Source organism: Trichosurus vulpecula, chromosome 8 (genome assembly GCF_011100635.1).
Source record: "Trichosurus vulpecula isolate mTriVul1 chromosome 8, mTriVul1.pri, whole genome shotgun sequence".
Lineage (NCBI taxonomy): Eukaryota > Metazoa > Chordata > Mammalia > Diprotodontia > Phalangeridae > Trichosurus > Trichosurus vulpecula.
Genome location: NC_050580.1, coordinates 104564907 through 104587915, shown reverse-complemented (window position 1 = coordinate 104587915; position 23009 = coordinate 104564907). Strand labels below are relative to the sequence as shown.

Below are 23009 nucleotides of genomic sequence, written 5' to 3'. Positions count from 1 at the left end.
TTTCTGAAATAGAATAAGTAATTATCATGTAGTAGAAAACGAGAAAAAAGTGATTTTAAGGTATAGTTTGGGTAATCCTTAGTTCATTTCTATTTCCACAGGTAATGTTCCCTTTTATAACTCTAAGAATGGAATCATACCAGATAGAATCCAGGTTCATAAAAACATGGAAAATCATAAAATAATTTAAAAATAGTTTTTACTATACAGTTTTATGGACCCTGAAATTGCTTCATCTGATCACAGTCTATTGTCATTCCACCTCTCTCTGTGCTTTGCAACCTCAAACCCTGTTCTTCACCCTCACCATGATTTTCATCTATCCATCCCTCAGTTCTTTCTGAGGCTATCTATCATTCCTTCATTGGCTACATTTTTCTCTCTTCCCACTTGATCTCTTGGTGAGCTCTACGCTGTCCCCTTCTCTAGAGTCTCTTGCCTTTTTGTTTGCCTTTCTCTGTCAAGCCCCTTAGCCAGTGGATTCCTCTCACCATTTGTTACCTTCACTCTTACTCATGTGTGGCTGAACGAAGTTATAGAAAATCAGCAAACTGTGCTGATGAGATCCATTATAAATTTATGTTACATGCTTTCAATTGGGTACCATAATGTAGCAAAACAGTCCCAGGGCCAGAGTCTAAATTCTGATGAGCAAGGATTGAGGATGATGGTCAGGGATAATTTTTCATTGACCTGAATAGAATGTATAATATTTGTATTTCATCATGGCCAAGTGATGGTTGTTTATGCTCAAAGTGTAAGCTGATCGATCCCCTTCTTACAAGGAGAAAGTGAAGGGACATGAACACCTATTCACCATGCGTGTTAGCTCAATGTAGCTCAGAACTCCCAAGCTCAAGATTCCCTTCAGCCCCAGCCAACCCAGTATCAAATATGTGCCACCATAGCTAGCTAAAAAATGATTTTTTTAAACTCAAATGCTATTCATATAGTAGGTCCTTAATATTTGTTAAATTTGAAGTACAAATGCAGACTTTAGTGTGCTGCAGACTTAATATGATAACACTGCTGTTAACTGGCACCCAAACTAATGCAATGTTAGGTTTCATTGAGAGATATGGTGTGCATAGGACTAGGTGATAGGCCTATTCTATTCTATGCTGATCAAACCGTGTCTGGAGGGAGGACATTGGTGGGCTAGAGAACATACAGAGGAATATACCAAACATGATGAAAGGCCTAAAGAAATCCATGCCATATCAGAAAAGGTGGAAGGAACTAGGGTTATATACCCTAGAGAAAAAAAGATTAAGAAGTTAGGATTAGAACTATCTCTAAGTATTTGAAAAGTTCTCATAGGGAGTAGCGAAGAGATTTAGTCTCCTCGTCTTCAGAGGACATATCTAGAAGCAATGAGTAGAAACTTACAAAGTGGTAAATCTAGGCTTGATAAAAGGAAAAACAACTAAAAGATTAGAGCTATTCCAAAGTAGAATGGTCTTGTTTAGAAGGTGAAGTGGATTCTCCCAACCTTAGGTCTTTAAGGAAGGGCTTGATTAGCATTGCTTTGGTATTATATCAAGCAAGAAATTCCACAAGCATTTATTAAGTGCCTACTTTATACCAATTACTGTACTCAGTGCTGGGGATAAAAACAAAATAGCTCCTCCCCTTGAGGAGCTTATATTCTTGTTCTAAAAGGAATTTTTTTTAAGTGTGAGTTAAACTAGATTGCCTTTGAAGTCTTTTCGAAAAATTAGGTGTCTACATGAATGATTCTATCAAGAAGCCAATTATGGTTTCTAGGCAGTGAAAAGTAAGTATTCTTATCTTAACTCTATTAGTCTCTTAGCAGGAGGGTTTTGGGGTATTGTCAATTACATTATTTGCAATTAGCTTAGAGACTATCTCTAAGAAAATAAGCATTTTTTTCTTCAAAGGCTCTAAAGTTTTCTGTTTCTCTTGGTTGTACTACAAATACTAAGTTACATACCTCTTTTTTTCCCCAATGATGGGTGAGAACTATTGCAAATAATATTCTTGATGTCCAAAGAAACCTATCCCTACATTTCTCTTATAAAATTCTCAAAAAAACAACTCTAATTTCCTCACACCTATCAGAGTAAAGTGACAGAAATGGAAATGATAAATGTTGGAAGGGGATGTGGGAAAATAGGTATACTAATGCACTAGCAATGGAGCTGCAGACTGATTCAGCCATTCTGGAGAATAATTTGGAACTATGCCCAAAAGGCTATAAACTGGTGGATACCCTTTAGGACTCAGAAATGTCATTACTAGGTCTGTACCCTAAGGAGAACTAAGAAGAGGAGAAGGATTGTACGTACAAAAAATATTTATAGCAGCTCTTTTTGCGGTGGGAAAGAATTGGAAACTAAAAGGATGCCCTTCAGTTGGGGAATAGCTGAAGAAGTAATACAATATGAAAATATAAATATGATGAATTACTATTGTGCCGTAAGAAATGAAGAGGATGGTTTCAGAAACACCTGGGAAGACTTTTAAGAGTTCCAAGTGAAGTAAGCAGAACCAGAAGAGCGATCTATATAGTAACAGCAATATTATAACTCTGATTAACACAATGCTCTACCGCAAATCCAAAGGACTCATGATATAAAATGCTATCCACTTTCAGGTAAAAAACTGATGGACAGAAAGTGCAGAGTAAAGGATATTTTTTTCCTTTATTTTTTTTTTAATGTGGCTAAATGCAGAGATATATTTTACCAACTTCATATGTATAATGGGTATTGTTTCTCTTGCCTTCTCCATTGGCGGGGGAGGGATGTAGAGAGGGATAGAATTTGGAACTGAAAATAAAAATAAAATTTTTAAAAATTCTCGGACAATTTTTAAAGAAGAATTGAGTTGGATCTCTTAGTGAATTGAATTTCATTTAGATAACGATGCTTTCCAGGGCTGAGTTTTGTGTTTGTGTTTTCTTTTTAGGAGTAATGCTATTTGTAATAAATTGCTTAATTATAAAGTTTACAGTGATACTCTGCCCCTGAAGATAGTTCCTTAATAAATAACATTTATTTAGAATAATGTTGTTAGGGGCAGCTAGGTTGTGTGGTGAGTAGAGCACTAGCCCTGGAGTCAGGAGGACCTGAGTTCCAATCCAGCCTCAGACACTTGACACTAGCTGTGTGACCTTGGGCAAGTCACTTAACCCCAATTGCCCTGCCTTCCCCCTCAAAAAAAAAAAAAGAATAATGTTAAATGATTTTTATTTCCTTTAGAAACTGGATCAGGATCTTAATGAAGTGAAGGCTCGAGTGGAAGAACTGGATAGAAAATATTACGAAGTAAAGAACAAGAAAGATGAATTACAGAGTGAAAGAAAGTTAGTAATGTTTTAATTTTAATGTGTGAGTTTATTGTTATCTTAAAGTATGTAATATCTATGACAATTATTTTTCAAATATAATTAGAATTTCGTTATTTTGTTTTAAAAGGTTTCTACTCATTGTCTTCGTTTAATTAAAATCTATTTTTTATTTACAGTTATTTATGGAGAGAGGAAAATGCAGAACAACAAGCACTTGCTGCCAAACGAGAAGACCTTGAAAAGAAGCAGCAACTTCTTAGAGCAGCAACAGGAAAGGTAGGCAGTGTACTTTTCTTTAAACTCAACTGAAGACTGTTACTGCATACATTTCATTGAAAAATGTATCATGCCACAAGGAGAATTTGTCAGTCGTGCTAAGGGGTCATTAGTATCAAGTAGTAAATAGCACCGATGGCAGATCACTTAATAAATACTGAGTGATGGATATCTTATGATTGTCAGTAAAATACCTATATTTGTAGGAACTGTTACTAGTATTAAGGTTATTTTATGCTTTAATATTATAGATAGTACTATAAAAATCTATATAGTTTAGTTTCATTCTTACTGGCAGAAATGCTACTCAAGGTAATGTTTTAAACTTCCTACATGTTTTTCTTTTTTAAACAGGCCATTTTAAATGGCATAGACAGCATAAACAAAGTTTTGGATCATTTTCGTCGAAAAGGCATAAATCAGCATGTTCAAAATGGCTATCATGGTATTGTGATGAATAACTTTGAGTGTGAACCAGCTTTCTACACGTGTGTTGAAGTCACTGCTGGAAACAGGTGAAGTAGAGTCCGTAGCATACAGGGTTCAGAATGAGAGTAAGAGCAAAAAAAAGTGACAGTTTTTTTGTTTCATGAAAAATGAGCATTTGAAGTTAATCTTCTCTCCCATCAGCTTTATATTCAACTTTCCACTGAAAGATGCCAAAAGCAATTCTAATTCTAAAAGCCAGCGTTCTCATCTTGCTTTGCGTTGCTCTCATGGGTATTTCCTCTGAAGCATGTATTGATGCAGTTTTGTTTCTTTGTCATTTGGATTTTCTAATGACGGTATTTAATTGCTTTAGTATAGTTAAGAGTATGATGTCTTTGTGACATGGAAGGGACCCTGTTTTTGAAAGCTATGCCAGCATATAGTGTGAAGTTCTACGCTTACTAAGCTAGCGATTGACTTTTGAGAATGGGTCGAGCTGTGCTAATATAATAAAAGGGACAGTACTACTGAAATTATTAGATTAAGTGCCATACTATCCAACTGCCAAAGAAAGATTTTATAGAACTAGGAAAAAAAAAACATTTTTCCACAGGAGGAAAAAATTGAAAATCTTAAAGAAAGTAATGAAAAAGAGATGAGAAGGGTTAGGGGAATGGGACTTAGCAGTGCCATATTTCAAACTAAACTACACAGCAGTAATCATCAAAACTATTTAGTATTGCTTTAAAAATAGAAAAATTAATCAGTGAAACAATACATAACAGAAGACCATGAATCAATCAAACATAGCATAGTTTTGGACAAACCTAAGCACTCTGGCAGGGTCAGGACTTAGTATTCAACAGAAACCTCTGGGAAAAGGAAGAGAGTCAGAAATTAGGTTTACATTATCCACTCATACAATATATTAGAATAATCTTCAAATGGATACTTAATCTAGATATAAAAGGTCATATAAACATGGGAAGATTAAGGAAGAAGATATTTTTCACAACTCCAGATGGGGGAAGAGTTTTAACAAGAGATAGAGGAGATCACAGGAGACAAAAGTTTTGATTTTATAAAATCGAGTAAATAAATTATTGAAATGAAATTGAATATAAAATTCAAAATAAATGTTTTTGCTCTAACAAAATAATTCTAATTAGAATTAGGAAAGTGGGAGAATGACTCTTTGCAGCAACTCTGATAAAAGCTTTGATATCCAAGATATGTAAGAAATGGATAAAATATACTTGAACCATTCCCCTGTAGATAGGGTCGCAGGATATGAACAGGCAGTTTTTAAAATAAGAAAAGTAAGCTGTCAGCAACCATATGAAAAAATTCTCCAAGTCACTAATAATGAACTGCAAATTAAAGCAGTCCTGATGTTCTACCTCATACCCATCAGATTGGCAAAAATGAATTTTGAAGTGATGATGGCGGGTATTAGTAGGGCTCTGGGAGACTAGGCACACTAATGGACTCTTGTCATAGCTGTGATTTGAATTGACCCTTTTTGAAAGCAGTTTGGCACTATGCCCCAAAAGTCAGTAGATTGTATATGTCCTTGTCATGTACTTATTTGCATGTAATAGTCCTGTTGGCACTTATCAGAGCAAAGAATTGGAAATAGAGTCGGTATCCATCATTTGAAGAATATTTAAACTAATACTGCATATGAATGAAATAGAATAATGTGCCATAAGAAACGATGAATGGGGATGGATTCAGTGAAATGTGGGAGGTGACTTGCATGAATTGAGAAAGTAAAATGAACAGAACTAGATGAACAACTTATATGATGGCTATGATAAAGGAAAACAACTTTAGGAGATTGAAGAACTTTAATCAATTCATTGATTATTCTAAAAAGACTGAAGATGAGTCATAGTTGTAACCAGGAGGCAAAGAGTTGGTAGACTAGAGGTGCAGAATGAGGCATATAGTTTTCGTTGTTCAGTTATGTCCAACTCTTTGACAGCATTTGAGGTTTTTTGGCAAAGACACTGGAGTGGTTTGCTGTTTCCTTTTCCAGCTCATTTTAGAGATGAGGCAACTGAGGCAAACAGGATTAAATGACTTGCTCAGGGTCACACATCTAATGTCTGAGGCCAGATTTCAACTTGGTTCTTCCTGACTCCAGGCCTGGGGCACTTTATCATCTCTGCCACACTCATTGTGTGCATTTGTTTTGTGTGTGTGTGTGTGTGTGTGTGTGTGTGTGTGTGTGTGTGTTTTTACAAGAGGAATGAAGAAAAGTGGATGCCATAGTGATAGTGATTTTCTAAAAAGATCTCTGATGAAACATTTAAAAAAGAGTAATGTTCTGAAGAGAATATGGAGAGGCAGGACAGTATTGGAAATACCAAGTTAAATTTAATGCATACCTTTTTTTTTAAAGGCGGTACATAGTATCTTTGGTTTCAAATATAGTCCTTGTTTTCTGTTCTTTGTATGAGGAAATGTTTAGGTTCATGCTTATCAAATTCTTAATGATTAAAAATAAGATTAAAAAGAACAAGAGAGCTGGCTCAGCAAAGAACTGTATGACTGTCATCCAAGAATCAGCTGAGTCTTCACCAGAAGGTTGATCACCACTTGGTGAAATTTTTTGGTCACAACAGTTCACAAAAGCAATCTACTTGTCTGTAAAGGCGCTGTGATATGTTTCACCGAAGGGAGTATGGATTCTTTTGTTTCTAAATCTCACTTTTAAAATTCTAAACTTAAACATGAATGTTTCCATATACAATAGAAAAAAAGGATTACATATGAAACTGAATCTACTTACAGCTTGAATTTTTAAATTTAGTTTGTTAGTATACCTTTTTGAATGTCCTACTATTTTCTGTTACTGTCTTAATTTTTCATTGACGCTTTTTCGCATCATTATCTTTACCCCTCCACCTTTACAAATCTCCTCACCCAAAATAAAAGAATTTCTTTGTAACAAATAAATACAGCCAAATAAAAGAAACTCATTGGTCTTACGTAGAGATACATTTCCTTCGCATCTAGTCTTCTGTCTGTTAATAAGGTGGGAAGGATGCTTCATTAGTTTTCCAGATTAATCAGAGTTATGAAGTTTCCTCAGTCTTAAGTTATTTTCCTTTACATTATTATTATTATTATTATTAGTCTTCTGGCGCTACTCACTTTACTCTTTATCAGTTTATAAAAGTCTTCCCAGGTTTCACTGAAAAGTCCCTTCCTTCTGTTCATTACTTCTTATAGTATAACAATATTCTATTATTACACTTATATACCATACTTTATTAGCCTTTTCTCATTTGGTGCCACCTCTCACTTTTTTTCCAATGCTTTACTACAACAAAAAGTGCTGCTATAAATATTTTTGTATGATTGTTTTTTTTTTCCCTTTGGAGTATAAGCTTAATACTAATATCTTTGGGTCAGTGGGTTCACACGATTTGTTTTCTGGAATGATTGGTTCTAGTCTACCAGCAGCAGATAAGTGTGCTTATTTTCTCATAGACTATCAAATAATTGTTGTTTTTCTTTTTTGTCATCTTTACCAATCTTATGGATATGAGTTGGATCCTCAGACCTGTTTTAATTTTCACATTATTCTTACTGATTTAGAACATTTGTCATATGATGGCTGACAACTTTAATTTCTTTTTTTTAATTTAAATTTATTTATTGCTAGTTTACAACACTCATTTCCACAAGTTTGAGTTCCAAATTTTCTCCCCTTCTTTCTCCCCACCCCCCCACCCAAGATGGCATGTAGCCCGAAATAGGTTCTACATATACCTTCACATTAAACATTTTCACAATAATCAAGTTGTAAAGTAGAATTTTAACCAAAGGAATGAACCACGAGGAAGAAGAAACAAAACAAAAAAAGAGAGAGAGCAAATAGTTTGCTTCAATTGGTATCCAGACTCCGTAATTCTTCCTCTGGATGTAGATAGCTTTTTCCATCATGAGTCTTTATCATGAGGGCAACTTTAATTTCTTTTGAAAACTACCTGATCATATCCTTTGACCTCTTGTCTATGGGGGAATGGCTCTTGTTCTTCTATATTTATATCAGTTTCTTATATATCTTGGATTATCAGGTGTTTATCAGAAATTTGATACAAAAATGTTTTTCCCAGACAAGTATTCGTCTTCTAACAACACTGATTTTATTTATGCAAAAACCTTTCACTTTTATGTGAACAAAATTGTTTTATGTCCTATGAGTCCCTCTGTCCCTTATTTGGTCAAGAACTTTGACCTGGTCCACAGTTAATGAAAAGTTTCTCCTTTCCTTGAAACATCAATTTTTAAAGTACTTTGGTAAGTTGTTTTAAAATAACCAGGTCATTTGGGAAAAGATTTAGGTGGCTTAAATCATAAGAGGAAAACATTGGATTTGGAATCAGAAGACCAGAGTTTGAGTCCAGCTCTGTCACTTAACTGCTGTGTGGTGCTGGACAAATCTCTGTGCCTCAGTTTAATTATCTATGAAATTGAGAAATAAAACTTGGTCAGAATTAGCTTAAGGCAGTTCTTTGTAAACCTTGAAGTCGTATATATAGATGTATGTTATTACTATTTGATTAAATATTTACATACCACTTAAAATTTAAGCAGAAAAACCATAAATGTATTATTTACATTTAGGTTGTTTTATCATATTGTGGATTCAGATGAAGTCAGTACCAAGATTTTAATGGAGTTTAATAAAATGAACCTTCCAGGAGAAGTAACCTTTCTGCCACTCAACAAGTTGGATGTCAGAGATACAGCCTATCCAGAAACCAATGTAAGTCAGTGTTTTGGGGTATGTAAGTGTGGGGTGAGGTGTGGAGAAGGGGCAGTGGGGAATGTGTGTACGAGTGTGTATTTGCTTTTATTTCTCAACAAGTTTTTTAAGCATTCTAGTTTATAAAGGAAGTAAAAAGTATTTTTTATTTACCATTATTTGAAAGGAAGAATCTCTAAAGAGTATAATCTCATTGTCAGCTGTATATATTTTAAAAAGTTATTTGCCAGTGCTACATACATTATTTATATAGGGATACAGGTGATTTAGTTATTTCCTTGGGCCCTAGTATATTCCTTATTGCATATCTTTTTTAGTAGTACATTGGCAATTGTTATTGTGTAGTCTTATATAGTGTTTGTGAAATGTCTGATTTAGAGTAGTAAAAGTTTTATAAATTATAGTTATCCTTCTTTCTCCTTTTCCTCCTATTTCCACTAATCAAATGCTTTTGAACATTTGGGGTGAAAATCAACATTTTCTTTAACAGTTTTTTGATGGGCAGAAATGAAATATTTTATCTGAAAAAAAAAACTGAGGTTGTAATTTTTTTAAGAGCTAGTGTTATTCTAAAATTAGAAGTCTGCTCTTATGCTTTTTAAATTTGCTTTGAGGTAAGGTTCATTTCAGCAAGAGATTAATGATTGGGATATATGAGAGTAACCATTATTTCCTTTTTCACACAAATAAGAAATCTTTTAAAATTTCTACAGTGTAATAATCATTTTTTTTGTGTGTATGGTACAATGGAAAGAGTTGGATTTGAATTAGTCCACTTATCTTCACCCTTTCGTGCTACTAAATGGAATAGAAAAGAAATTACAAAGCTATGTGGGTTGGATTCACTGCACACCCACATCACATAGTCTCAACTGGTCCCTCACTGCAACAAGGCACTCTTCTTTTCAAGTAAAAATTTTGTTTCAATTAAGTATTTTCTCTCCTCACCTTTCCATTTTTTCAAGAAGGGAAAAAAGAAAAACCAAACCCTCATAACAATTATAGTCAAGCAAAACAAATTCCCACATTGACTGCATCCAAAAATATGTGTCTCATGCATCTTGAGTCTGTCCCCTCCATGATGGGAGATGGGTAGCATTCTTCCTCATGGGTTCTCTGGACTTGTAGTTAGTCACTGCATACACAGATCAGAGTTCTTAGCATTCTTAAGTCTTTTAACATCATTCATTTTTACAGTATTATTTTTATTCTGTGAATTGGTCCCTTGGTTCCACTCACTTTACTGTGTCAGATCTCACAGTGCTTCACAAGATTCTTTGAAACTATCCCTTTTTTCATTGCATACAGCCCATTCTACTTCAATTGTATGCCATATTTTCTTCCCCAAATGATTCTCCCTTGGTTTACAGCTCTTGGCTATCACAAAAATAGCAGTTATAGATATTTTGTACATATAGGATATTTTCCTATTTGATTTTATTGAAGTATAAGCTTACTAGTGGTATCAGTCAGTCAGTATACCCAGCAATTAGATAGGCATAGTTTAGTAACTTTGGGGGCATAATTCCAAATTGCTTTCCAGAATTGCTAAACCACTTCACATCTCCACCAACAGTATATTTATATACCTGTTCTCCCATCTTCCAGAGCCAGCTATACCATCTTACTTGTTATTCCTCTCATAACATTCCATCTCCTGATTCTGTACCTTTGTACCATCTGTCCCCCATTTCTGGAATGATCTTCCTCTTTATCTCTGTCTCCTAGCTTTCTTGTTTCCTTCAAAATTCAGCTCAAATCTCACCCTCTACAAACTGCTTTTTCTGATTCCCCCTGCTTCCAGTGTCTTCTCACTGAGATCACCTTCCTTTATGCGTTATATTTCTCTCATACATACATACTGTTGTCTCCCCCATTAGAATGTTAGCATCTTGAGAGCAGAGACTATGCTTTTGCTTTTCTTAGTGTCCTTAATTTAACAAATTGTCTGCCATATAGTAAGCCTGTCAGAGGATCTGATTTCCTAGCTCAGCTGTACTATTGGGTAAGTAACCCTTCTGGCACTTGGTTTCCTTATCTTTAAAATGAAGAGATTTAACTAGATTGCCATTAAGGTCCTAAGTCTTAAGTTTTTGATAATTTCATGATGCAAAGATACCTAAAAGCAATTTGTATTTCTGCCAAAATTCATTAGTTAACTTTGATTTGATGAATGCTATATATGTCTTGCTGTATGGTAACATGACTACTTCCTTTTCAGGATGCTATTCCAATGATCAGTAAACTAAGATACAATCCAAGATTTGACAAAGCTTTCAAACATGTGTTTGGAAAGACACTGATTTGTCGGAGCATGGAAGTTTCTACACAGTTGGCCCGTGCCTTTACTATGGACTGTATTACTTTGGAAGGTTTGTAGTCAATGTTACATTCAGTAGTCTTAATTTTTCAGAATTATAGCTTATTAACTTTTTGGCATATATACTAAGATTAAGATATCACAGTTTATTAAAGTTAGGGCTGTGAATTTCAAGAGTATTTAAAAGTTTATATTCTTTAGAAAGTAGTACATAGTCACTAAAAAGTACTGTGTTATGCTTTCTACTCTCTTTTGGTAAGAAAAGAAAACAACATTGAAAAAAATTTTTGTCGATATCTTTTGGTTTTTACATTTTCTAAATTTCCTTATGCATCCATTCACTTCCCTATTCCTAGTTTAGTACATTGGGAAGATCATTGAAAATATGGTCATGTCCTTCCACCTCTCACCATGATTAAGCCACTTTACCTTTCTAGGCCTTTATTTTCTCATCCGTAAAATAGAAAGTTCTTCTAGAAAGCATAATAAATTGATCTTAAAGATTAAAATCTCTAATTTCAGCTCCAAAGTTGTGAATATCACTTTAAAATCTACCTCAATTATTACAAAAAAAGGAATTGGCTTTGGTAAATACTATACAAATATATATGCTATACAAAAACATTGTTTTTTCTGTTTTCTTCTTCATAGGGGATCAAGTTAGCCATCGAGGTGCTCTAACTGGAGGATATTATGATACCAGAAAGTCTCGGCTTGAATTGCAGAAAGATGTTAGAAAAGCTGAAGAAGAACTAGGTGAACTTGAAGCCAAGCTCAATGAAAATCTTCGTAGAAATATTGAAAATATCCTTTTAGAGAATGGAATTAGTTGGAAGTTTTTGCATCCATTTTATTATATTGTGTTTTTTTTTTCTCAACTAGCAGAAGATTAAGATTTTACTCTTTAAATATATATACATTTATAATATCTCAAGCTTATTAACGTTTACCTGTAGTTTGAAGGAGAAAAAAATTGCTTTCATTCTGCTTTTATGGTTAGCTGTTAGGTTTTTTTCTAATACCAGCATTTATTGATAACAATTACTACTTTCCTCAGTCTCTCCTTTAAAAAAATTTAGTTAAAACACAGAGACTTTTTTTTAAAATTCCAGATTCTCTCACTGCACAACTCAATAAGAAGGCACAGAAAAAAAGATATTACAACTCTGTATAGTCAGATTTCTGTATTAGCTATTCCCTCCCCCCCCAAAAAAGCAAGAAAGAGTAAAAATATGTTTTAGTCTGCACTGAGTCCATCAGTTCTCTGTCTAGAGGTGGATAGCATACTTTATCATGAATATCATTTTGTTGATCAAAGCCACCAAGTCTCTCAGAGTTGATTATTTTTACATTGCTCTTACGGTATATACTTTTCTCCTGATTCTGCCCACCTCATCCTGCATTAGTTCACACGTCTTCCCAAATTTGATACCATCTCTTTCGTCATTTCTTACTCTCTATTTTTAGCAGCAGTGCATTTTGCCTTTCGGGGAGATGTAGGCTGGGAGAATGAGTGAGAATATACAATATTAGGGATGATATTTTTAAGCTGATGAAAAGAAATATTGTTAATATGAGCAGAATTTACTGTTAATATTTACAGATGACACTATTTATAAACCTTGGTCAGCTATAAACTATATACAGGCTATCTAGACATATGCAATATTATCCCTATGAATAATGCACAAAGGTACTGTTTTTAATTGTTAACTGCTTTTTTGAAATTGCTGTAATCCTCTCATTGGAACGCAGAGGCTTGGTATTGTGAAGGAGTCCCATGATACATCATATATTGTCTTATTTTAGTGACCTATCTTAATTTAACTAGGCTCAGGGTGAGTGGCAGGATTGTATCACCTGAACAATTTTAGGAAAGTACCATTTCACTTCTTCCTAGGATACAGATAATCAGTTCTGAACATGTTGGTACTGTTTGTCATGGCTCTATGGGATCCCAATTGTCCAGCCTGCAGCCCATAATCTTTCTTTTCTCCCATTTCAGTGATGGGAATAAAGTTGCGTTTCTCAGTTCTTGTAAAATGAAGTAGAGATTTGAGGTAGTTTCTCTTCAAGTAAGTACTGTATATATTAAAAAAGCTCCCATAGCTCCCTTTGCTGATGAGCATTACTGGAACTAAAATGGTAATCTTTCATTATTAAGTTCTACTAGGGTTTGTTTTACTCCATGGCTGTACTAAATAAAAAAGTACCTAATGGTACATAACTTAATTTTTAAAATATGCCAGTTCTTTTTAAAATTTATTTTTCTGTTTGAAGTGTTCCCATTTTAAGATTCATTTTTTTTTGCCATAGAGTGATTATTTTAAAAGCATAAGCAAAATTGTTATAGCTTATGATTTTATTTGGAGTAGAAAATCAATATGGGCACTGATTTTTAGTCATATGAAGTTATATTTAGCTTATTTGAAAATTGGAATATTTGGTTCTCAACACTTTGACACCTCTGCAATTTCATAGCTTCAAAGATTACCGATAGTAGTTCAGGGAAAACATCTGTAAATTCTTTCAATTCCCTGGAACATCAGTACCCTAGAATATAATCTGTCTGGGTCAGGTGACTTGAACTCACTTACAGCAACCAATCTAGAAGCATTTATTAAGCACCTGATATGTGGCAGGCACTGTGCTAGGTGCTGGGCATGCAAAGATAAAAGTGAAACAGTCCTTGCCCTCAAGAAGCTAACAATCCATCCAGGTACAGTGTACATAGATATAGGTACTCCACAGTGATTGAGGGGAGGACTTTATGGTGAGGAGGCCCTAATAGATAGGGGCATCAAGAAAGACTTTATGGAGGAGTTGGAAAGCCAGCTGAAATTTGAAGGACAGGAGGTAGGAGGAAATGTGTTCCAGGGATAGGGGATAGCCACCACAAGGGATTGGGAGATAAGAAGGAATGTCATGCTTGTATGTGGAATTTTTTAGAGATCATCTCATTTACGTTCTGCTTTACTTTCCTTTGAACCATTTTTGTTTTGTTTTTGTTTTCACCATTTTCAGTCTGAAGCTAATTCTCCTTAACACAGAGGACAGAAATAGACTAGGAATTGCATTGTTCTATTTTCTGTTATCAGATAACCTTGCATCATCACTTCCAAGCAGTGAATCTCTCTTCTTTTCACCCTACACCTAACTCAAAATACAAGAGATTCAAGTTGGCTTATATTGATGATACCACTGTTTAGAACCTCATCAGTTTTTTTCAAGTCATCATAAGATACCCATGTTATCTTAAGTGAGTAAATTATAGCTTTAACAGATATGAATAATGTAGAAAGTAGAACATTATTACCAAACTGTCACAGTATATGCTGAACTGTGATGCAGATTCTATGACTAATGTTTTAGGTGCTGTTACAGCTACTGACAAAGGAAGATTTCAGGAGGAATTAGTGACTGTTGTGAGGATGAATCATTCTTAGGATTTTGTATGATTTTGTATGAGTAAATTAGCAGTTTTATGTCAGGAGAATCTGTAAAGCTTTTTAATATGAACCAGGCACAAGCAGTGATTTCAGTTAGTCTGATCTTATTGAGCTTATACATTTAGTTTTTGAATTAGGTTCTGGTTAGAAGGTAAATATATTCAATGAAGTTGAAGGTGTTTTGGTTCTATTAAGCACTACCTGAACATGGATTAAGATTGCCAGATTATGTTGGACTCAGATTAAATTTGACAAAATTTTAAAAAACAGGAAGAGAATGAGAAAACAAAGTGTTGACCGCATAAAATAGTTAATACACAGTATCATCTGTCTGATTTTATTTATTAAAAGAGGTACAAATAACTTTCTTGGGTTTTTTTTTCATACCATTATTGCTGAAATAATATATTTCATACTTTTAATAGCATAGAAATTATTTAAATGTTTTTTAAAATGTTTTAGATGCTTTTTAAATATCATTGCCTTTTTCCAGTGAATCCTGGCAGTATCTAACAGTGTCTCTCTGATTAGAAGCAGTAAGCATTAATACATGTCCTGTATTTAATTTAGCATTGCTAAATTCCATAGAGTTTTGGAAGATTTCTCTGATACGTGCTATTTAATGGTAAAAAGTATATGGAGGGGATGGAAAAATAATCTTGTATTTAAAACTGGACAGAATTTTCCTTAGCCCATTGTATGGATTAATAATGAAATTGATCAGCTGATGAATCAAATGCAACAAATTGAAACCCAGCAGAGGAAATTCAAAGCATCTCGAGACAGTATTTTATCAGAGATGAAGATGCTGAAAGAGAAGAGACAGCAGTCTGAAAAAACCTTTATGCCAAAGGTACATAGGAGTTCTTAATTCCTCTCTCTTGATCATTACTAGAGATTTTTATTAATAAACTGAAATTAGAGAATTACATACTGTCTTAATTTTAACAGTGGCATCCTAGAATTTGGTATTTTAAATACATTTACTATAACTTGTTTTCTCTGGCTTTATTTGCTATAAGTACATGTAGGCTAAAACTTGAGGAATATTTACATTAATAACTCAATCTATCACATAGCAACGTAGCTTGCAAAGCTTAGAGGCAAGTTTACATGCCATGGAATCGACAAGAGAATCACTGAAAGCAGAACTGGGAACAGATTTACTCTCTCAACTCAGCCTGGAAGATCAGAGACGAGTAGATGATTTGAATGATGAAATTCGGCTGCTACAGCAAGTAAGTATGGCTTGCTAAATAATCTTAGAAATTACTATTGTGACTTTTAATAACAATAATAGCTAACGTTTATATAGTGCTTACTAGGTGCCTGACGCTATGCTAAATACTTTGCTAATATTTCATTTAATGCTCAACCAACCTTGGGAGGTAGATGCTATTATTATCCCTATTTTTACAGCTGAGGAAACAGAGGCAGAGGTTAAGTGACTTGCCCAGAGTCACACAGCTAATAAGTATATGCGGCTGTATTTGAACTTAGATCTTCATGACATGGCCCAGCACTCTGCTACACCACCTAACAGCCCCATACACTGAAAAAGAATGCTTAAAGGTTAAAGTAGTTGTTTTTTCAGTGAGTATAAATGTCATAGTGGTATGTTTAGTTTCTATCTGGGAAACATATCAATATTAAGAAGTAATATTGTTTTAAAAGCTTGCTTTACAGATGCTCCCATAGCTTGATTCCAGATGTTCTAGAATTGGCACAAGAAATTTTAGGGGTGTTCTGACTGATTTTAGGTGCATTTTTGGTATAGCTATTCATACCCACACATATATTTGGCCATGTGTACTTCCATAGCAGCACTTTTTTTTAATTAAGTATATTTTGATGGCATTTGCTATTAAAGACAAAGGTGGTAACACTTAGTTCAGGGGGGGAAAACAAGAACTGTTTATCTTTTAAGAGTTTGAATCAGTATTACAGGAAATGAAAACCATTCATAGAACAGCTTGCATAGAAGAGAGATTATATCGTTTTATCTCACAAAATTATAAAGTAATATTGCTGTTAATTCTCCATTGACCTGTGATGGTAGCTAATACCAGTCTATGGATCACTATTAGAAAAACCTTACTTCAGTGTAGTGAAATTTGTCTTTTTATATCTATGACTCACTTTTCTTTTTTCCTTAATTCTAGGAAAACAGACAGCTCTTAAATGAAAGGATTAAATTGGAAGGCATAATAACTCGAGTAGAGACTTATCTCAATGAGAATCTGAGAAAACGCTTAGACCAAGTAGAACAGGTAAAGTTGTTCTTCCTTATGGGTTCTTTTGATAACTATCTCTTGCTGCTTATGGCAGTTGAATTTTCTAAGTAGTGGAAGGTTGATTGTGGACCTAATTTTTTTTTTCCCAAGAAAGTTCTCAGCATTTAGGCTGCTGGTTTATAAATTGAGCATTTAGATATTTATCAGTGTTTGACATGTACTGACACACTTCAGCCCAGCCCAGTCCAGCAATGAGTATTCTGGAGGTCTCAAGTATATTTTGAACACCCTCTTCCCTTAATATGTACAGACTCCTAATATATACACAGCATGAAGGAGATAAAGACAAAATGAAAAATAGTTCCTGCCCTGAAGGTGACTATAAACTTCTAGAATATAAATGTGCCCCCCGCCCCGATATTTTTTAATAATGTCATTTATTGGTACCTTTTGTTTTGGCATATGTCCTTCACTTCTCTCAACCCAGAGAGCATTCCTTATAACAAAGAATAAAAAAGAGGGAAGAAAAATCAGTTCAGCAAAACTAAACAATGCATCAAATGAGACTAACAGCATATGCAGTGTGTTCCATTCCCATAGTCTCCCACCTCTGTAAAGAAAAGAGAGTTGCATTCTCGTGTCTCTAAGCTTGATCTATTTTAAAGCCTTCTAATGAGAATTATATTTTATTGCTTTATGAGTTTAAATACTTGGCAACATTTTGTATTGCAGGAACTTAATGAACTGAGAGAAACTGAAGGTGGTACTGTTCTCACTGCTACAACATCAGAACTTGAAGCTATCAACAAACGTGTAAAAGATACTATGGCACGATCAGATGGTTGGTTTCTTATTTTTAAAAGTATTTACTGTATTTTCTTAAATTTATAAGACACTCATAACACTTTGGTTAAAGGAAAAATCCTACAAATCATTAGAAATACCAAATGACAAAGAAAAGTATATACTAATTATTTTTGTGTATTCTCTGTCCTTATAAATCATTAGTGGTGGGTGAAGTCTAGGTTTATTGTAAACAGCTAGTTGAAAAGTTTGTCACTAATACTTTAATGAAAACAAATTGTTTAATTTGACAGAGTGCAGTGACTAAAGTTTGTGTCATACCTTCAAATTTTTGAGTGTAAATTCAGATGATGAGTTTTTAAAAATTTGTGTAAGAAAAATCAAGAAATTCCAAGGTCATTTTTCAGTGTTACTTGCTAAATGCTATCCTACCTACTTCATTCTTTCAGGTGGTTCTTAAATTTTCATAATTTGTTTTCGTTATACACCGAACAAAACAAAACCTCTTGACAATTTACCAAATTGCTGCCAGAATCAAAGCTTTAATCCAGGAGTATGACGATTTTAAAGTGTGCACCAAACTCTCTTTTTTTTTTCCCCATACTTTTACTTAGATCTGGACAATTCCATTGACAAAACAGAGGTTGCAATTAAAGATCTTCAGAAGAGCATGGAGCGCTGGAAAACTATGGAAAAAGAGCACATGGATGCTATAAACCATGATACAAAAGAGCTTGAAAAGATGACAAACAGGCAAGGCATGCTTCTGAAGAAAAAAGAAGAGTGTATGAAGAAAATCCGAGAGCTTGGGTCACTTCCCCAAGAGGCATTTGAAAAATACCAAACTTTAAGTCTCAAACAGGTTAGTTTTCAGTTGGAAACCTAACAGTGCATTTTACTGTATAGGTCAAAATTTTACTTGGGATTGAGGTATAATTTTACATTTTTTTTTCTCTTGTAGCTGTTTCGCAAACTTGAACAATGCAACACAGAACTAAAGAAATATAGTCATGTCAATAAAAAAGCTTTAGATCAATTTGTAAATTTTTCTGAGCAGAAAGAGAAATTAATTAAAAGACAGGAAGAGTTGGATAGGGGCTACAAATCAATCATGGAGCTGATGAATGTCCTTGAACTCCGGAAATACGAGGCTATTCAATTAACTTTCAAACAGGTATGGTTTAATCATGTTGAACCCCGTTGTGTGTATTTTGTTTGTGTTGTCATGCTTTCTTTCCCAAGCTACAGAGTGAACCTAACAAAGATGTGAAATGAATTGTTTTCCTCACATATAGTAAAATTTCATTAAGCCTTTTGAAAGAACAATACTACCCATATCCTCATCACTATTCTGTTTCCATATTTATATGAACATTACTTTCAGTTTGTCATCATTCATATTCATGCCCTAATTTGTCATGATTGCAGTGCAAAGGAAGGTCCACCTAATACTGGAATAGCTTTTTAATTATATCTCTTGATTTTAAGCAACCGTTGCTATAATTTCCATCTTAACAAGATTTACATAAGGGAACTTAAATGATGATTTGTTGTTTTTTTTTAATCCAAGGTGTCAAAGAACTTCAGTGAAGTGTTTCAGAAATTGGTACCTGGTGGCAAAGCTACATTGGTGATGAAGAAAGGTGATGTGGAAGGTAGTCAATCTCAAGATGAAGGAGAAGGAAGTACTGAAAGTGAGAGAGGTTCTGGTTCACAAAGCAGTGTCCCATCAGTTGACCAATTCACTGGAGTCGGAATAAGGGTAAAATACCTTTTTTAAATTCAGTTTTCTCAAGTGTATTATAGAAAAACTTAATGGCTCAACTTTTAATAGTATCTGAAGAATTTAAATTAGTCCCTATGGATATAAATACTTTAAAATTTTTTGAAGTAGCTCATGGCAGTTGTTTTTGGTTCAAGATCTGTAAGGTAAAGACTTATTATTTAATGTTTTCATAGGTATCATTTACAGGAAAACAAGGTGAAATGCGGGAAATGCAACAGCTTTCAGGTGGACAAAAATCTTTGGTGGCTCTTGCGCTAATTTTTGCAATTCAGAAATGTGACCCAGCTCCTTTTTACCTGTTTGATGAGATTGACCAGGCTTTGGATGCTCAGCATAGAAAGGCTGTATCAGGTGAGGCTTTTAATTTGTGCTTTTTTCATATCTAGTAGAACCTGATGAAATATAAAATCAATCTACAGAATTACAGAGTTACAGTTCTTTTACAGTAGTTTCTTTTTAATGATAAGTAATGCTTTTCATACCAGTATGGCAGCCTGGTTTTATGTAGTTGAGTGCAATAAGCTAGAAATAAAACTCAGATTTCCAGAGACTTGATCTGGTCTTCTGATCTAGATAATAAGCCTGCCTTAATTTCACACAGAAGCCTTTTATGTTAAAGCTCTGTTGTACTTCTCTGTACATGAATAGCCGTATAATGAAAAGAGGAACATGTATACAGTGTTATGATATGTGATGTAAACTAATTTTAATTTTGTAATAGGGCCTGCACAAATGAAATCTTCATCATCTTTAAAGAATTATAACTCTTTTACAGTACAAAATAATATCAAATATTTGAGAAGTTTATTTTGTCTAAGAGATGCATGTTTATGAAAGTGAGAGACTGTTTGAATTAACCTCATGCTGTTAGAAATGTATTTCTAAGTGTTAAAAAAAGTACTAAACATTTCATAATTACAAGTTTCTTTCTTAGAATAGTATTCTTATGAAGAAGTCATCTTTGCAGGACCAATAAATTGTTATACTTTCTTAGTAGTTGTGTGTTTGAGATATGACTATTGTTCTTTTAAGTTCTCATTTGTAATGAGATGAGCTTTCTGTAAATAACATTTAATTTTGCAGATATGATTATGGAACTTGCTGTACATGCTCAATTTATCACAACTACATTTAGGCCTGAACTACTCGAGTCAGCTGATAAGTTCTATGGTGTAAAGTTCAGAAATAAGGTAATTGTTTCCACTCTCCTCCATGAAATATTGGTTGTTTTCACTCCCTGATAATTTGTCTTGGTTTCTGTTTTTTCGCTATTTAAGTCATGAAAGAAAGTGAACTCAGATAATGATATCATGTGATGTTAGTAAGCTTTTTCTTTGGGACATCCCTACAGAAGTTTCAGTTTCTCTGGCACCTGTCCAAATTGAGCAGTCATCTATTTACTTATCACCTGTTATGTGCCAGACATTGTTCTTTTACTTATTGGGGTTAGGATAACATTCCACAGCTTTAGCTTTTTTTTTTTTTAATGCAGTTACTATTCCTTTGTAGTCTTCTATTTTCTCCTCTGTGTTTTCCTATGTTCTCTGAAACATTGAATTAAATTCAGTGAACATTTATTACTCATCTACTATATGATAGGCACTAGGAGTACAAAAGCAAAAAATGGCATATACCTTTGCCCTAAAGGAATTTACAATCTGCTTTTAATACCAGACACAAAAATGCACATGATTCACTTTACAGGATATTCCTAAAGTCTGGACACATAGGCAATTGATGAAAATGTGGAGTTACTGCATCGAGTTCATGTGAATTTTGCAAAGCACATCAACCTTTGCATCACAAATGAATTGAAGATGTTATTTATTAATATTCCAATTAAATAAAATGTTGTTGAAAATTTCATTCATTTCTTGAAAATACGCATTTTTTCCTACGTGTCCAGACTTAGGAACACCCTGTATATACGTATCTTATACTATATTTGTGCTTATGCAAAACCTACATTAACGTATTAATGTAGATTTTACATATGTGCATATATTAGTTGTGTTAATAAATATTAAAATTTATATATGTGTGTGTGTATTCTAAGAGTGGTCCCCCTTGGTTTGTTTTTATATATATGAAAAAACCAAGGGGGACCACTCTTAGGATTTTCTGATCCTATGATGAGCAATAAATTTGAGATATTTAGAACTATATGAGAGATGATTCAAAGTCAAAGGCATTCATATATTCAGAACTTTTTTTGATTAAAATTTTCTTATCACTATATAAGGCAAATGCCATTGTAAATAATAATTGGTTAATGTCAGTTTCACTAAAGTTTTCCACAGCAGCTTATCTGAATTTATAAAAATTTTATAAATTTTATAAAAACTTAATATGCATTCATTTATACAAGGTATTATAATTGCAGAGGATAATACTGAAATGGCTTAGTGTTCTATGACCTACTTCGGGAGACTATGCATTAATGTATGTTGTTCCATCAGGTTAGTCACATTGATGTGATCACAGCAGAGATGGCCAAAGACTTTGTGGAAGATGATACCACTCATGGTTAATTGGAAACTATTGGCAGCTTGTTTGGAAGATGTGTATAGTATGAAACCTCAACTGAGGAACTGTAAATTTCAAACTAAATATTTGGTCAATGTTAAAAATAGTTTTTGAGCTTATATTTTAACTAAGAAGGCCCAAGGATTCTTAGTTTTGGGTGACCTTGTGTATTCATTTTATGTTTCTGTTGCTGTATTCTTTTATAAAATACCTGTTTATGTACCTTTATACTTGTAGTTTTAAGAACTCTTCCTCTACAATCTTTTTGTAAAGTGTCCCTTTGCTGTTTTAAATCTTTTTGAGACATGCTTGATAGCTTTCTCTAATTATAATTTTATCAACTGTACTGCTTCATTCTTTTAAAAAATATATAGCTTCAATTAAATGATTGATTTTATGGCTGTAACTTAGTAGAAGTGTGTGTGTTTTCATTTACAGTTGGAGTAGTTAATTTGAATTTTCTTTTAAAAGTAACATCTTAATTTTGCTTTATTCCAGTCTAGGGTAGGTATTTGAAATGGAGTTTGACTTCATTGAAAGGATTATTATTCCTCAAATGGTAAAGTTCAATATTCTCTTCATTTAACCCCTTGTATCTTGGCTCTTAAAAATTTTCAGACTGGTAGAATTTAATATATTTAAAGGAATTAATTGTATTTTAGGAGTAACTTTTCTTTAAACAAATCTTAGAGGTTAGTAAATAACAGTGAATATAATGTTGTGATCCTACCTCCTTTGTATACCAGTAAATTTATTAGAATCTGTTCCTTAAGTTACTCAGCCTTTCCTTTCTTCATGTTAGGAACGTAGCTGGTTGACTACCAAGGGATATTACTAAAAAGAATAATAGCAAGTCAAGAGACTAGGATTATATTCCTGGGTCTGTTATCAAAATTGTCTTTGTGATCTTGGGCAAGTAAGTGAATCTTGTACCATAAACCTAATTTCCTTTAATATTATATAGGGATAATAAAACTTGTCCTGTTTACTTCAGAGGGTTGCCCTGAGGGTAAAATGAGATTCTTTTTAAAAATGCCTTGACAGACAGCAGTTTGCACAAATCCTTCCATATGCAAAGAACAGAAAAAA

General features: G+C 33.7%; 1 protein-coding gene across 1 annotated transcript in view; it reads left to right on the top strand.

The window, feature by feature from the left end:
- The window catches only part of SMC3 (structural maintenance of chromosomes 3), a 44927-nt gene extending 22594 nt beyond the window's left edge, over positions 1-22333 (top strand). Inside the window, exons 14-29 of the mRNA XM_036735168.1 lie at positions 3225-3328; positions 3490-3589; positions 3944-4104; positions 8660-8801; positions 11023-11173; positions 11773-11925; positions 15272-15423; positions 15650-15808; positions 16733-16840; positions 17537-17645; positions 18223-18470; positions 18570-18782; positions 19179-19370; positions 19568-19745; positions 20478-20584; positions 21854-22333. Coding sequence (XP_036591063.1) covers positions 3225-3328; positions 3490-3589; positions 3944-4104; positions 8660-8801; positions 11023-11173; positions 11773-11925; positions 15272-15423; positions 15650-15808; positions 16733-16840; positions 17537-17645; positions 18223-18470; positions 18570-18782; positions 19179-19370; positions 19568-19745; positions 20478-20584; positions 21854-21925 — 2349 coding nt within the window. The 3' untranslated portion in view covers positions 21926-22333. The remainder of the gene's footprint in view (positions 1-3224; positions 3329-3489; positions 3590-3943; positions 4105-8659; positions 8802-11022; positions 11174-11772; positions 11926-15271; positions 15424-15649; positions 15809-16732; positions 16841-17536; positions 17646-18222; positions 18471-18569; positions 18783-19178; positions 19371-19567; positions 19746-20477; positions 20585-21853) is intronic.
- Positions 22334-23009: the final 676 nt, after the last annotated feature.